Raw genomic sequence first — 13121 nt, 5'->3', positions numbered from 1 at the left:
TGAAAGCCGAGAGGATTAGAGAGTGCCGTGGATTGCCGAGCAAGATGTGGATCTGGACTAATTAAAATGGGATTTAATAAATCATTACTCAGCTCGAGCCCTGTGGCTAAAGTTATTACGCTGATTACCTGCAGCGCCGGCGTGCGAGCCAGTATTAAAGTCTTCCAACATATCGTATGACAACATTGCTTTACATATGTAAATATGCGTTTTTTTGGCGTGGTTCTTTGCATGTGCGCACGCACACCAATGGACATGCGGATGTGAGGCATATCAGACTACGTGATAACGCAGCACTGATCAGCTACCCTTAACAAACCCCGTCAGAACACGACCCATGCAGCCTGTAGAGGAAGCCCCTGGTTCAGCCATGGACTGTACCCATGCAGCCTGTAGAGCAAGCCCTGGTTCAGCCATGGAGTTCCATCAGGGTCATGTGACACATTGACAATAAATCACAGCTCGATGAAGCACAAGGGCTGATGAGCCAACCGCCCAGGGCAACGACAGTTGTTTACTTTAAATTCCCTGATTAACTAGAAAATATGCATTAAATAAGAGATTAGCGGTATTCAACACAACAGAGCTACTTCTCTTATTAAATTAAGAAACGCTTTGAGCAGGTAATGAAAAACATTAACCACCTGTATCAGAACAAACAAACAAACGGAGATATGAGCAGCAAGTCTTTTTAAGCCACCGTGGAACAAAACAAGGAATTAACTGCCTTCATTTTGCATGGGATACGAAAACAACTTTTCACAAAAAGAAGACAGGGAATATCAGTCTAGTTTTCAGACATTGTTAAAAAATCCACTCTGCTAATGTACCTAGACTGGGCAGCCCCGCCCATTCTGACGGCAATTTGAATTCGCTCTGCAGAAGGGTCTGGAGAAGAGCAATACATTTCATTCTGCTTCCGATACGTTTTTACGGGAGCAAATCACCAATCTGGCTTCTCCCCCCACGGCGCGCTATTGGCTGGTTTAACACAATGACGACAGGGAAGCGGCGGCAAGCAGCCAATGCGTACAGAGTCAGTTAAACTAGGGCCGATGATCACGCCTCTTGAAAATGACAGCAGCTTCCCCAAATCAACGTGCAACCTACGATTGAGCTTGGACTGGCAATAGCCGGGCAATAATGTACCCTCTGCCTCAGATTCATTCAAATCGCATTCAGTGAAAAATATTTCGAACTTCACAGGATACACTCTTTTTGTCCCTTGTAGCTTACGCTCTAAGGCTGAGCGGCTACAAAGAGGGAACTTAGGTGACAGTGGTTATGCTCAAACACAATTCACCCGTTTTTTTTGTTTCCATGGAGGAAAGCGAAAGAGTTTCCTGTTTTGCTTCTCTGCTTAGATTTCCCAAGTGGATCCGGGATCTGAAAGGGCTGACTTCCCAAGAAGCATAAATCCACTCTCCAACCTTTAGGCTTTAGGTTCCCTCCTCTACACCCAAGGATTTCTGTCTCTGTCTATTCCTTTAAATTCCACACCGCCAGCGTCTCATTGCAGATCAAATAAGACTACTATGCTCCTAAAAAAACACTAAACTGTTGATTCTGAATGAGGCAATGTCATGTTCTGCTTTTCTCTCTCTCTCGAATAAGTCTACATGCACTGAAGAAACACAGCCGACTAAAGTACAGTGTCTTACTTTATCAAGTCCAAACCTTTAGGACAACTCCAGGAATCAATAGGAAAGGTTCTGCTGGAGTAATGCATAAAAGCTAGGCTAACTTGGGTGTTGTTTATGGTGTGTGATGGTGGTGGAAAGGAAGACTAAAAGGGGATGGACATTAAAATAATGACTTGGATCCCTGTCTCCCTAAGCATATAACCTATCATAAAGTCTAATTTTAAGCTTCCACAAGCCACTGTTCTGGCACTTGAAACTAAACAACGGGAGAGTAGATCAAAATGTGATCAAGACTGTCCCGATGCAATCATCAAAAAAATGATCCTGTGACCTTTAAAGAGCATAACAGCGACTCTTAATGTGAACATTTACATTCAGTGTAATTATTATTACACCAATGGACACCAAGTTCACTAGCCACTTCCACCTAAGGTGGAGACTGCAGGGGCTACTCTGGTCGAATGTCACTACATCAATGGCTGAAGCCATTAACTGGCCACTCCAAACCAGAATAACCTGGCGGCTTAAAGAGACTGCACAGATATCAGAGAGAGAGCTAGAGAGAGAGCTAGAGAGAGAGAGAGAGAGAGAGAGAGAGAGAGAGAGAGAGAGAGAGAGAGAGAGAGAGAGAGAGAGAGAGAGAGAGAGAGAGAGAGAGAGAGAGAGAGAGAGAGAGAGAGAGAGAGAGCAAGAGAGCAAGAGAGCGAGAGAGCGAGAGCTACAGAGCGAGAGAGAGAGAGAGCTACAGAGAGAGAGCAAGAGCTAGAGAGTGAGAGAGAGAGAGCTATAGACAGAGGGAGACAGAGACAGACGGACAGATGGATGAAGGAGAGAAAGAGATGGATAAAGGAGAGCGAGAGGCAAAAGGCATCTAAGGAACAAAAGGGAGGAAAGGAGCAGGGGCTTTGGGCTGGGGGGTGGGGGTGGGTAGGGGAGGGGGGGGGGGGTGCTGGAGGAGAAACAGGGGTAATCTCAGTAGACATTGCCAGACCTTCTGCAGCACAAAAAGTACAGAGGAGAAATGTAGAAAAAAAGCAAGAGGGTGAGGGGGGGGGGGGGGGGACACAACAGGGGCATGCATGAGACCAAAAAAAGAAAACAACTGCAAAATCTTTCCAGGTGTGGTTCGACAACGAAACAGGGCTGGAAGTTATATACAGCAGAGAGAACAAGCTGCCTGGAAGTCTCCTTTCCTAGGGAGCTCAGCGTCCGACCCTGTGTGGATATCTGACAGTGTGAATGCAAAGACAAGCCTGCAGATATGCATAATTTATCCTACCCTGTTCACATAAGGTCAAACTCAATAATATTGACGCTCTAATAACCCTATAACAACTAAACCAACATCGTAAACTGAAGAAAAACGCGTTTTCTAGACCTCCAAGGTGAGTCGACTGAGGCGTGCGGGAAATGTTTAAACAACGTTCCTAACGTAATAAATGTATCTTTGGTCAACAACGTATCGCCCTCTCATTGCGTATCCCAGTCCTTTCACCCATCTGCATCAAGAGAAGCCAAACTCTCAGACCTCCACTATAATGTTATGTCAACGTTCTTAGCATCCCCCCCCCCCCCTTGAACTAGCCACCGTGTCCTTTACCCTTTCTCTCTCCAACACCCAAAGACAAAGTCGTGCGGGGCGCGAAGGAAACCTCCTCCTGACACAGATACACATCTCTGGCAGCGGCAGCAGTGCTTCGAAAGCCACATCTGTTGAAACCTCGGCTCGCACACCAACCAAATGATGCGGGCGGGGAGGGTTCCAAGTACAGGCAGTCAGCTGCTTACAATAATAAACACATCACACACATAATAAGCGCACCCCAAGTCTGCAGGTTCTGCAGGCCTCCTCGTCCCCCACGGTGAAACCTGTGTGTGTGTGTGTGTGTGTGTGTGTGTGTGTGTGTGTGTGTGTGTGTGTGTGTGTGTGTGTGTGTGTGTGTGTGTGTGTGTGTGTGTGTGTGTGTGTGTGTGTGTGTGTGTGTACATAGGTTTTGGGGTGGGGGGGAGGGGAAAGGCTGATCTGAGCAAGGTCCACTCATACCGACCCCCATTCCATGCTCACACTAGAGCCGTAAAGGAGGATGGACAGTGGGGGAGAGGGGGAGTGTGGGGGGGGGATGGGGGGCCGGGTTCGATCACTGACCTCCAGCGCTTCCAGCGAGATGAACCCCGAGATGCAGAAGCCGTCGATGATGTCCTCCTCGTCCGAGGTGGACTCTTTGCGCTTCCTGCGCGGCGGGGGGCGGGGGCGGGCGGACGGCACCGCGGGGCCCAGGCCCCCCTCCCGCTCCGAATCCGAGGAGAAGCGCACCATCGTCGCCCCCGCCTTCGCAAACACCGCCGCCGTGGCCGCCGCCGTGGCTGTTGCCGCCGCCGACGACTTGGCGTGCCCGTTGGGCATCCGCCCCGGCCCGCGCACCTTGTCGCGCGCCGCCCGAGTCTTCCGCTTTTTGCGCAGGGCGCTGCCGGAGCGAGGGCCATCCATGTCCCTTTCGGAAGGGAGTCGCCGAGAACAACAATAACAACAACAACGACAACAACAACAGCAACAACAACAAGGCCTTCCTGGGCGGCGGGGCGTGGCCCGGCGAGGGGGAGGGGGGGTCGCTGGTAGAACTCCAAAGACCCTCAGCAGAACTCCAGAGCAGTTACCTCCACACTGTCGCGAAACCAAACGGCAGAGTATCAAGGCGTTACATCCAAGGCGACCATGTTATATGTATATCCAGGGAGGGGGAGGCTTGTCCCGTGGGCGTTCAGAGACGGAAGCCGCCCGAAACAAACGCGCGCGGCGGGGTTGGTTGAAACTAGGCTAGGTTCCGAGAAAAAGATCCCAAACTGCTCTCCATGAGACCCAGCGACGAGGTGAGAAAACCAGCACCGCTTGGCCGATGGGACCGTAAGTCTTTCAATTTCCCGAGGTCGGTTCAAGTCAAAGCAGATGTGTGTTCAGCGGACGCGCTGCTCTCCCATGGTGCCGTGGCCCGTTGAGGGCGCCACATCTTCCCAACTCGGAATCCACTCCTCCTCTCCTGCAGGACAAGAGAGGAAAAAGAAAGAGAATAAAAAAAAAAGCACTTCAGTAAACGCAACGTGTTATCCCAGGATGTTTCATCGTATGTTTACTTTATGTAGCAGACGGTAATACTCTAGGAGGCCTAAAAGGCCAGGCTGCTAACATTTAAGCCTCGAACCCAAAACCTTTCGGTTTGGGAGTAGCACGCCTTAGCCTGAGAACCCTATCCTGCCCCGAATGCAGTCTATGCAGCTATTTCCTGAAGACTGAGGATATTTCGGGGGTTGCGGTGCTGTATAATGCAAGAGGAATGTTTCATTAGCACCGGCCAGAGCCATTAGCTACCAGCTTTACTGGCTTTCCTGCCTTTGCCAAGTCATTAAGGATAAGAAGATTATTATGTGCTCCGAGTGCTTTATCACTTGTATCTCTTAAGTGTGCCAAATCAAGATTATTTTTGCTTTGTTTGATGGAGCAGTTTACCTACCAATTACATAACTTCAAATTGATCCTTTTATAATTAGATGTTATTTTTATATTTGTAATCAAAACCATACATGAACTATACAAGCCTTTTCAATGATGAGGGGTGTATCTTACATTATTATTAAATACACACAGGCAAACCTTGAACATTTCAATCTAATGTAATTAAATGGCATTATAAAACCAGTTCTTGCTTGAAATCCATTCAACACAAGTTGTATGAAAGCTTTAGACAAAGGCCTGTATAAATAAAGCAACAGTTGTCTGACAGCCACTGCTTTGTTATTCATAAAGAAAACTGCTCTTTACTCTCCATTCAGAAGGGTGTAAAACATTCATTTCCAGAATAATATCTGTGCACAATACTTTCTTTCTTACTCTTAGCAGAATAATTAAGTGCTATTGAGTTTTATTGATTTTCGCCTCGCATGGCAAATCAGGGTTGAAGCTAGGAGAATTGCAGAATTGCTGAAATAACTGAGAGCCCTACATAACGGTCAACATATGTAAGACATGTGTAAGCAGGTCGAGAGAAGAAAAGGCTTTGGACCTGACTCTAGTCTACAACATGCAGTCACCGACCCACAGCACTACAACATGTAACAACAACATAGTCATTCCCATGCCTCACATCCTGGGCTGTAATGATTCATTAATAACCACTAGCTAAACTACATGGAGATATGTCCTTGAGCCATTATGACAAAAACTCTGTCAACCAGACGGCTGAAAGAAGAGCTCCTCAGCCAATCTCTGCGTGCACTCGAGTGTGTGGCTGTAGTACAGCAGCAGAACATAGCCTGGTATTCTTCTTCTGTAAACACTAACCGGCCATCCTATACATAATTGCCCTCTTGGAATAGCCTACAGTGTGAAACATAAGCCACCGTAAGTCACTGTGGCCCGATGGACGAGTCTGAAACACATATGGGTCCAGAATGTGTCCAGAATATAAATTCTCTGACATGACATCATAGTATTGGCACACTATTTAGAGAGAGAGGGGGAGAGGAATAGAGAGAGAGAGAGGGAGAGATAGAGCAGGAGCCTAACCGTCAACTAAGTACAGACATGCTCAAGTATGTCTCAATTGCATGGCACCAATTGCTTCTGGACATTTCAAGACAAGAGGAACACACCTTTTTTTTTTTTTTTGCATCACCAGAGAAACCAAATCCAGCTATATATCATTGTCAACCACCATCTTCAACTTTTGCTCTATCTCAGTGGCAGACGGTTGCATTAGGGTAAACCTGAGCTGCTATTCACAAAAATACACACATCTGGCACATTCTGGAAGTGGATGATTTTATGAATATGCATAATTACAGAGTTAGCTTATATTAATTCCTAACAAAGGAGCATGCAAGAAGCCAGCATGCCAACCCTGACTGTGCTGCAATAGTCCACTAATACATTTAACCAGGGCGCAACGGCTGCATTCAACTAAAAGGCTAATTCACCTTTCCTTCATGAACGGTCCGAAGCCTATTTCAGTACCTTTCCCTTTAACCCGATGCCCCGTGCCAGTACTTATCTAATGACACATGCAACATAGCGCTGACAAACGACAAGAGTAAACACACAACCCTTATCTTCACTGAACTCGCTATTATCCAAGTCTTCTCCTGCAAAACACCCTCTGTCCCTGTCTTCGTTGTAGTCTTTTTTTTTCTTTTTGTGTCTGCTTCTCTGTCAGTAGATCTCACGCTCTGTCTCCAGTCCAGCCCACAAACAGCGACTGGCACTGCCTCCTGTGTTCCAGCTTGGCTTTAATTTCCACTAAGACACAAAGCGAGCCTCTTTTTTGCTCCAAGACACGTCATGCAAAACCAAGAAATGCAAACCCTTGCAAGTGGGGACCGTCCGGACAAGTTGAAGCCCTTCCGATACGAATGGTCATTAAAAGACAAAAACACGAGAAGAAATTGCGCTGATAGATAATCCCGCAAGGAACCATAGGGTATCTCCTCTCCCAATCCGTGTTTCAGGATCCCGGAGAAGGGACCGGGCGTAGTGATACGGCGATGCCGCAGTGCCGCTTTACAGGCTCTACGCTTCTTCCTCGGAGCAAGTAGTGCAGCGCTCACAGTTGGGCTGGTGTGGTTGGAAATGAGGTGATAGAATTGATAAACGATGTGGACTGGAGACGTGAAGCTATGCGAGAAATGTGAAACTTCATCGTAATTCTAAACGCACCGGCATATAGTAGGCTAACTCTATACACATTTCCTCTACAGTTCACTGTAGGAACCAGTGGGTTTAAAGTGTGATTAATGCCCAAAAGATTAACAGCATCACATTGTTTAGCCTATTTACAAAATAGTTATTTGCACTATATGTGCAAATGTATTAATGATTGGATTTGCAGTTTTAAATACACTGGCTCCTGTGTCAGATAAGACTAGTTGGTTTCCATTTATAGTCAAATATGGATTTTTCCTTGGTAAAATATTTAAGCCAAGAAGCATGTAACATTTATCAACCCTCAATGAAACACAAACCTGTCAATACAATTTTATCTAAAGTCTCATCTCTCTCTATATATCATCTGTAAAATCGATCTGATCTCAGATGTACAAAAGTAGAATAATACTTTTACTAAAAGGATTCAACAGCTTTACAAATCAAATGAGTCATCATAAAGTCCTTTTTCCATCAGATTTTCAAGCAAATTAACTCTTAAAGCGAATTAATTTGTAGCGACATAAGAAGCGCCTAAACGGTTTTCCATCGAAAGAATGATTATAGCGAATTAAAATTGTGTCACATGCCCCGTGTTGAAGCACATTTTTCTGACCCGCTAGATGATTTTCCATCAACAATGCGCATGCGCGACATTCTATATCGCTTCAGCCGTTTTCCATTACTTTTATGTCGCTAGAACTTTCCCAAAACCACCTCTGCAGAGCGAATTAACAGTGCGACAAAATCGGCGTTAGAGCGATATAACCCTTTTTCCATCACATATGTCGCACTAACTTTTGATGCGCATCATTTTAAAGCGCATTATCTTTTTGATGGAAAAAGGACTTAAAGTCCAGTGATGGAAAATCATCTAGCGGGTCAGAAAAATGCGCTTCAACACGGGGCATGTGACACAATTTTAATTCGCAATAATCATTCGGTCGATGGAAAACCGTTTAGGCGCTTCTTATGTCGCTACAAATTAATTCGCTTTAAGAGTTAATTCGCTTGAAAATCTGATGGAAAAAGGACTTTAGACACAAATTGTCTAAGATTGATGGCATTGTCATCACACAGACAATAAATTCAAATTTGTTTCCCATTCTACAGTGGCATCACTCTGTTGTATTGCTACAGAGAAGTAGGGCCAAAACATGATTTTGTGGGTAGCACTGGTACTGTCCTCAATAAAACGACACATTAAAACATCCCCACCTCATTATCAAATCAACTCTTCCAACCGCAGTGGAAGAGGCTCGACTTGACGGTTCCTCCCCACCAAAACTGAAACGATTACTCATGACCGACTATTAGCCTTCCTAATTGCACTGGCTCGTCACTATTTACCTCACATTAAGTGAAGCGTTGCCGCCCTGCTCATCAAGCGCCAAGGAGGATGCACCAGGACAGATGCAGCTCAACAGCAAGGCACTGTGTAGCTTTCATAACGTCAGAGAGCAGTGGAAACGTCTCCACTGAACAAGCATGCGTCGTTGTACCCAGAAGTGTGACTGTGAATGAGGTGGAGGATCAATCGAGTTTTCAACGTGTGGGAGGACAAAAGAGGGGGTGGAGAGGGGAGAATAAAACAATCCTTTTGGAGCAGTGTGAACACCATCCATTTGGGAAAAGGACACTCGCGTGTGGAGGAGGCTGGGTGTGTGTGTGTGTGTGTGTGTGTGTGTGAGAGAGAGAGAGAGAGAGAGAGAGAGAGAGAGAGAGAGAGAGAGAGAGAGAGAGAGAGAGAGAGAGAGAGAGAGAGAGAGAGAGAGAGAGAGAGAGAGAGAGAGAGAGAGAGAGAGAGAGAGAGAGAGAGAGAGAGAGAGAGAGAGTGTGTGTGTGTGTGTGTGTGTGTGTGTGTGTGTGTGTGTGTGTGTGTGTGTGTGTGTGTGTGTGTGTGTGTGTGTGTGTGTGTGTGTGTGTGTGTGTGTGTGTGTTCGTTTATGTGTGTGCCTTTGTGTGGGTGTGTGTGTTGTTTTGCAAGGTGTTGGCTGGAGCAGCTGAAAAAGTGCTGTAAAAGTCTATAGCCTACTCAATGCCATTTAAAGATTGAAGTGTCTGTGTGTGTGTGTGTGTGTGTGTGTGTGTGTGTGTGTGTGTGTGTGTGTGTGTGTGTGTGTGTGTGTGTGTGTGTGTGTGTGTGTGTGTGTGTGTGTCTGTGTGTCTGTGTGAATGGGTGTGGGTCAAACACAATTGACCTTGGATCATTTTCTTCGAGTGGGCCGGGGGAGGGGGGGAATCATCCTTTTGACTAAGTGTCATGGGTGTGTGTGTGTGTGTGTGGGGGGGGGGGTGCTGTTGGAGGAGGGGGGGAGTCATTTAGCCTCAGCACCCTCCAGGGGCCAGACCAATTTGTTGCTGTTAGTCTCCTCATAATCAGCTTTAATTACACCGTTTACCCCATGTTCTCTGTCTCCTTTACATTTGGAGTTGATGACAAAGTATTCCCGAAGCCAAGTTATTTCCTCAGTTATTTATGTACAGTGTTTTTTCTCTGTGATTTATTTAGAGTTTTTCTAAGTTGAGAGTTCAGGTCTTATTGGCAGCCGCACAGAGGAAGGCAATGTGTCCAAAGTATTTGGTATCGGACCAAGCAAAATGTTGTGGCGGTGATTAAGGAACTGAAATGAGAACACGTGTGTGTTAAAGAGCAGACACTGTGAGGAGGATAAATCGAGCAGGGCTTCTGATTGGACATTAGCGTTCCAACATCACCACTAATATGACCCCTCTGGCTGGCGGCCAATCATAGACCTCATGGTTGAAACCCTCTTAAGCTTTTCTGTTTGAGACAAGCGTCTCAAACAGGTTCTAGTAAATGGAGAAAAATGGACTTCACAAAGGAGTCTTCAATTATTTATTTGTCTGTGAACAATTGTATTCCACAACTCTTGCCCCATTCTGTTAGAACCACACCAGGACAAACAGCCAACAGGCAAACCCACAGCCTTCAGCTTCTCCTACACTCCTACACAACCAAAGTAAGAAAAGAGTGTCTAAAAAACAAACAGACATTTGAGGAGCAAACAACAAAATGTCAGGATGAAAACTTGTTTCCTTTTTCTGAACATACACAGAGGCAACCTTGACGGCGTTTGATGGAAAACACATCTTTCAGCTCTTTGTGAGTCTAAAAGAGAGACCTTCTGGTACCATAACGCTCCACAAAACTGAAACTCGTCGGATGTGTGCAATGCGGGTAACGCGCTCAGCATGCTTGCGCTCCTTGAAAGAAACATGAGTCAGTGAGTTGTTCTTCTTCGTTTACAAGAGGGCTCCTTGATTATCAGTCTTGTGACACACCTTCTGCATCTCCCTTGCCAGAATGTCTCACTTCACGCTTCTTCTCCAGCATGGGAGAAGGTGGGAACCAGCAAATAGGAATGCCACCTTCACATGACCCCCCCCCCACAAACCCTTTAGGCCACACCTGTTGACATCCTTTTGAGTCCATTTTGATTCCAGGACTCGCCTTCTCACCTTTGCTCTTCTCTCGAGTGCCCCTTCAGCAGAAGGATCCATCAAAGCGTCTGGTGAGGGGGGGGGGACATTTGACACACACTCATAAATGATTTAGTTCTTTTTTTGTTGGCTGCCATTGAAATCGTCTTCCCACAGTTATGTTCTTAAAGACCCTCTTGACTGAGATCACCAACACTGGGTTGCGATTTACCTTCCTATCTTCCTTGAGTCACAAAAAAATCTCTATATGTATTCCTATGTAGCGTATGAGTGTTATTATTTGTTTCCAAGAGCGCAGAACTGTAGACGGTAGTTCAGATACCCGGGGCCAACTCTCGTTCCCAATCCAAGTATCACTTCATCATTGCTTTACTGGCAAACCACACAATATCACTCATCCAAGCTATTCATTCCTGTGTATTGTAAGACAAGCGACGGCTCGGAGGCATGCAGGCATAGGCAGGCCGGGCATTCATCATTAAAGACTTGTCCCCGAAGGCCTAACAAGTGGTTAATACCATAACCATTAAAGTGCATGGTATTACAGGGGGAACGGATCGCATATTAATTGCCAAATTTTGTCAAATGACAGCCTGTTCAAAAGTTGACCTAAATTAGGCATCGTCTTGGCGACGTTTGTACAGTCTGTCACATTAAGGCAGGAAAATTACACTCAAGATGGAGAAAGAAAGGGAGTCAATTGGATGCCTGAAGATGAAAAAATGGGTATTTTTTTACAAGATAAATAACATGATGTTTTTCCACAGCCAGTGTTCTGACATGACAAGCCAGTAAATTTGGCAAATGCTACATTACTTTCGGGGCCATGTAGATTTAGTCCAAATAGCTTCAGAGCTTATGAATTAAAAAGACTGATTATGTTGGAGTATATGTGTACATATATCATTGCGGGACTCTTTGATATTAATGCACGGTACTTGATGCTATTTCTCCTTGTTCAGACAATTCTTCAAACTTATGAGCTTTCAATCAAAGGCACAAATCACATTTTGTGACATTTACCCATGAGGACAGAATTTATTTGTGTCCAAAAATTTTCTCAAAAGACCAACTTCATAATTCAAGTGAAAATCATCCCCCACCAAACACGGATGAATGGAAAATCTGATTACAATCTGAATGCATTTTCTTTACAGAAAAACAACGTATCTGTTATACAGTATCCATATTTTGCACTGATGTACACGACCAGACACGTTCAAAGAGATTGATGAGTCGATAAATTATTGTTCTCAATGTAGAAAGTGGAAATGCAATACATGTGATTCCACAATGATTAATCACAATCACGAGTCACTCTCTATTTTGAGTTTTCTTCACTGTCCACAGTTTTAGAGACATCCTGTGGTTAACAGACCAACAGATTAATTAAATCATATCCTTTGTAGTGCTTCAGTGAATATTGTGAGCTCAAGGACATGTGAGTGACAGAATTGAAAGGCTAAGAAGGACCTGCCACTTATAGTTGTAAGAGCAGTTTCCTCAAAACTCTCTCTCTCTCTTTCTTTCTTAAATTTCATAACTCGCTTTCACTCCGAAAATAACGTTTTCGAAGTCTCGGTGAAAACTGTACTCTATACCCTGAAGACAAACCGGCTTCCAAATATAACCTGAATTGAAATGTTAGAAAATGAAAGAAGAAAAAAAAGACAGAACAAGACAAAAGGCCCGGCTGGGTTGTGTTTATGTTTGCTATGAATAGAGCCTAACCAGAAGAAGCACATGCCACCTCAAATGCCCAGAACAGCATCAAGGATATTGGAAGCGATAGCTGACCTACAAAAACACGAACCTGTTTAAAGCTATCGAACGTCACCGCGGTGTAGCCAAAGCCGAAAGCATGTGTTCCTTAAACAAATGAACACATGAAACACTGAGTTTTCATGTCTGGTAGGGAGACGATTTTGCACCTTACCACGGGTCATACCCGTGTGTGTGTGTGTGTGTGTGTGTGTGCGTGTGCGTGTGCGTGTGCGTGTGCGTGTGCGTGTGCGTGTGCGTGTGTGTGTGTGTTTGTGTGTGCGTGCACTCGTGTGTGTGTGTATTCAAATGAGCTATGTAAATTGCTCAGCGAAAACTAGTGGGAGAATTAAATCATGCATCTCATCCATTAAATAATGGATGAAAGGGGGAACAGACAAATGAATGGGTGAACGCATTATTAATGAATGAATGGGTGTGTGGATGGATGGATGAATGATGCAAGGATGGATGGATGGATTCAATGGAAACGATTCACAAATGCATTTGAGACCCACAGAATTCCCGGGCAGCCAGGACCCGTCTAGCTGGGGATAAGAGAG

General features: G+C 45.2%; 1 protein-coding gene across 3 annotated transcripts in view; it reads right to left on the bottom strand.

Annotated features, from left to right (window-relative positions):
- auts2a (activator of transcription and developmental regulator AUTS2 a) overlaps positions 1-7179 on the bottom strand; it is a 268221-nt gene extending 261042 nt beyond the window's left edge. The window contains exons 1-2 of one of the 3 annotated variants that reach the window (XM_030361445.1): positions 6996-7179; positions 3790-4678 (exon numbers count right to left, since the gene is read on the bottom strand). In XM_030361445.1, the coding sequence (XP_030217305.1) occupies positions 3790-4131 (342 nt within the window). In that variant the 5' untranslated portion in view covers positions 4132-4678; positions 6996-7179. The remainder of the gene's footprint in view (positions 1-3789; positions 4679-6995) is intronic. The other 2 variants (XM_030361446.1, XM_030361444.1) reach the window with 2 other exon arrangements.
- Between the last annotated feature and the right edge of the window lie 5942 nt (positions 7180-13121).

The sequence above is a fragment of the Gadus morhua genome, chromosome 7, assembly GCF_902167405.1.
Source record: "Gadus morhua chromosome 7, gadMor3.0, whole genome shotgun sequence".
NCBI lineage: Eukaryota > Metazoa > Chordata > Actinopteri > Gadiformes > Gadidae > Gadus > Gadus morhua.
Note: the sequence above shows the minus strand (reverse complement) of the source record. Positions and strands in the feature narration are given on the sequence as shown.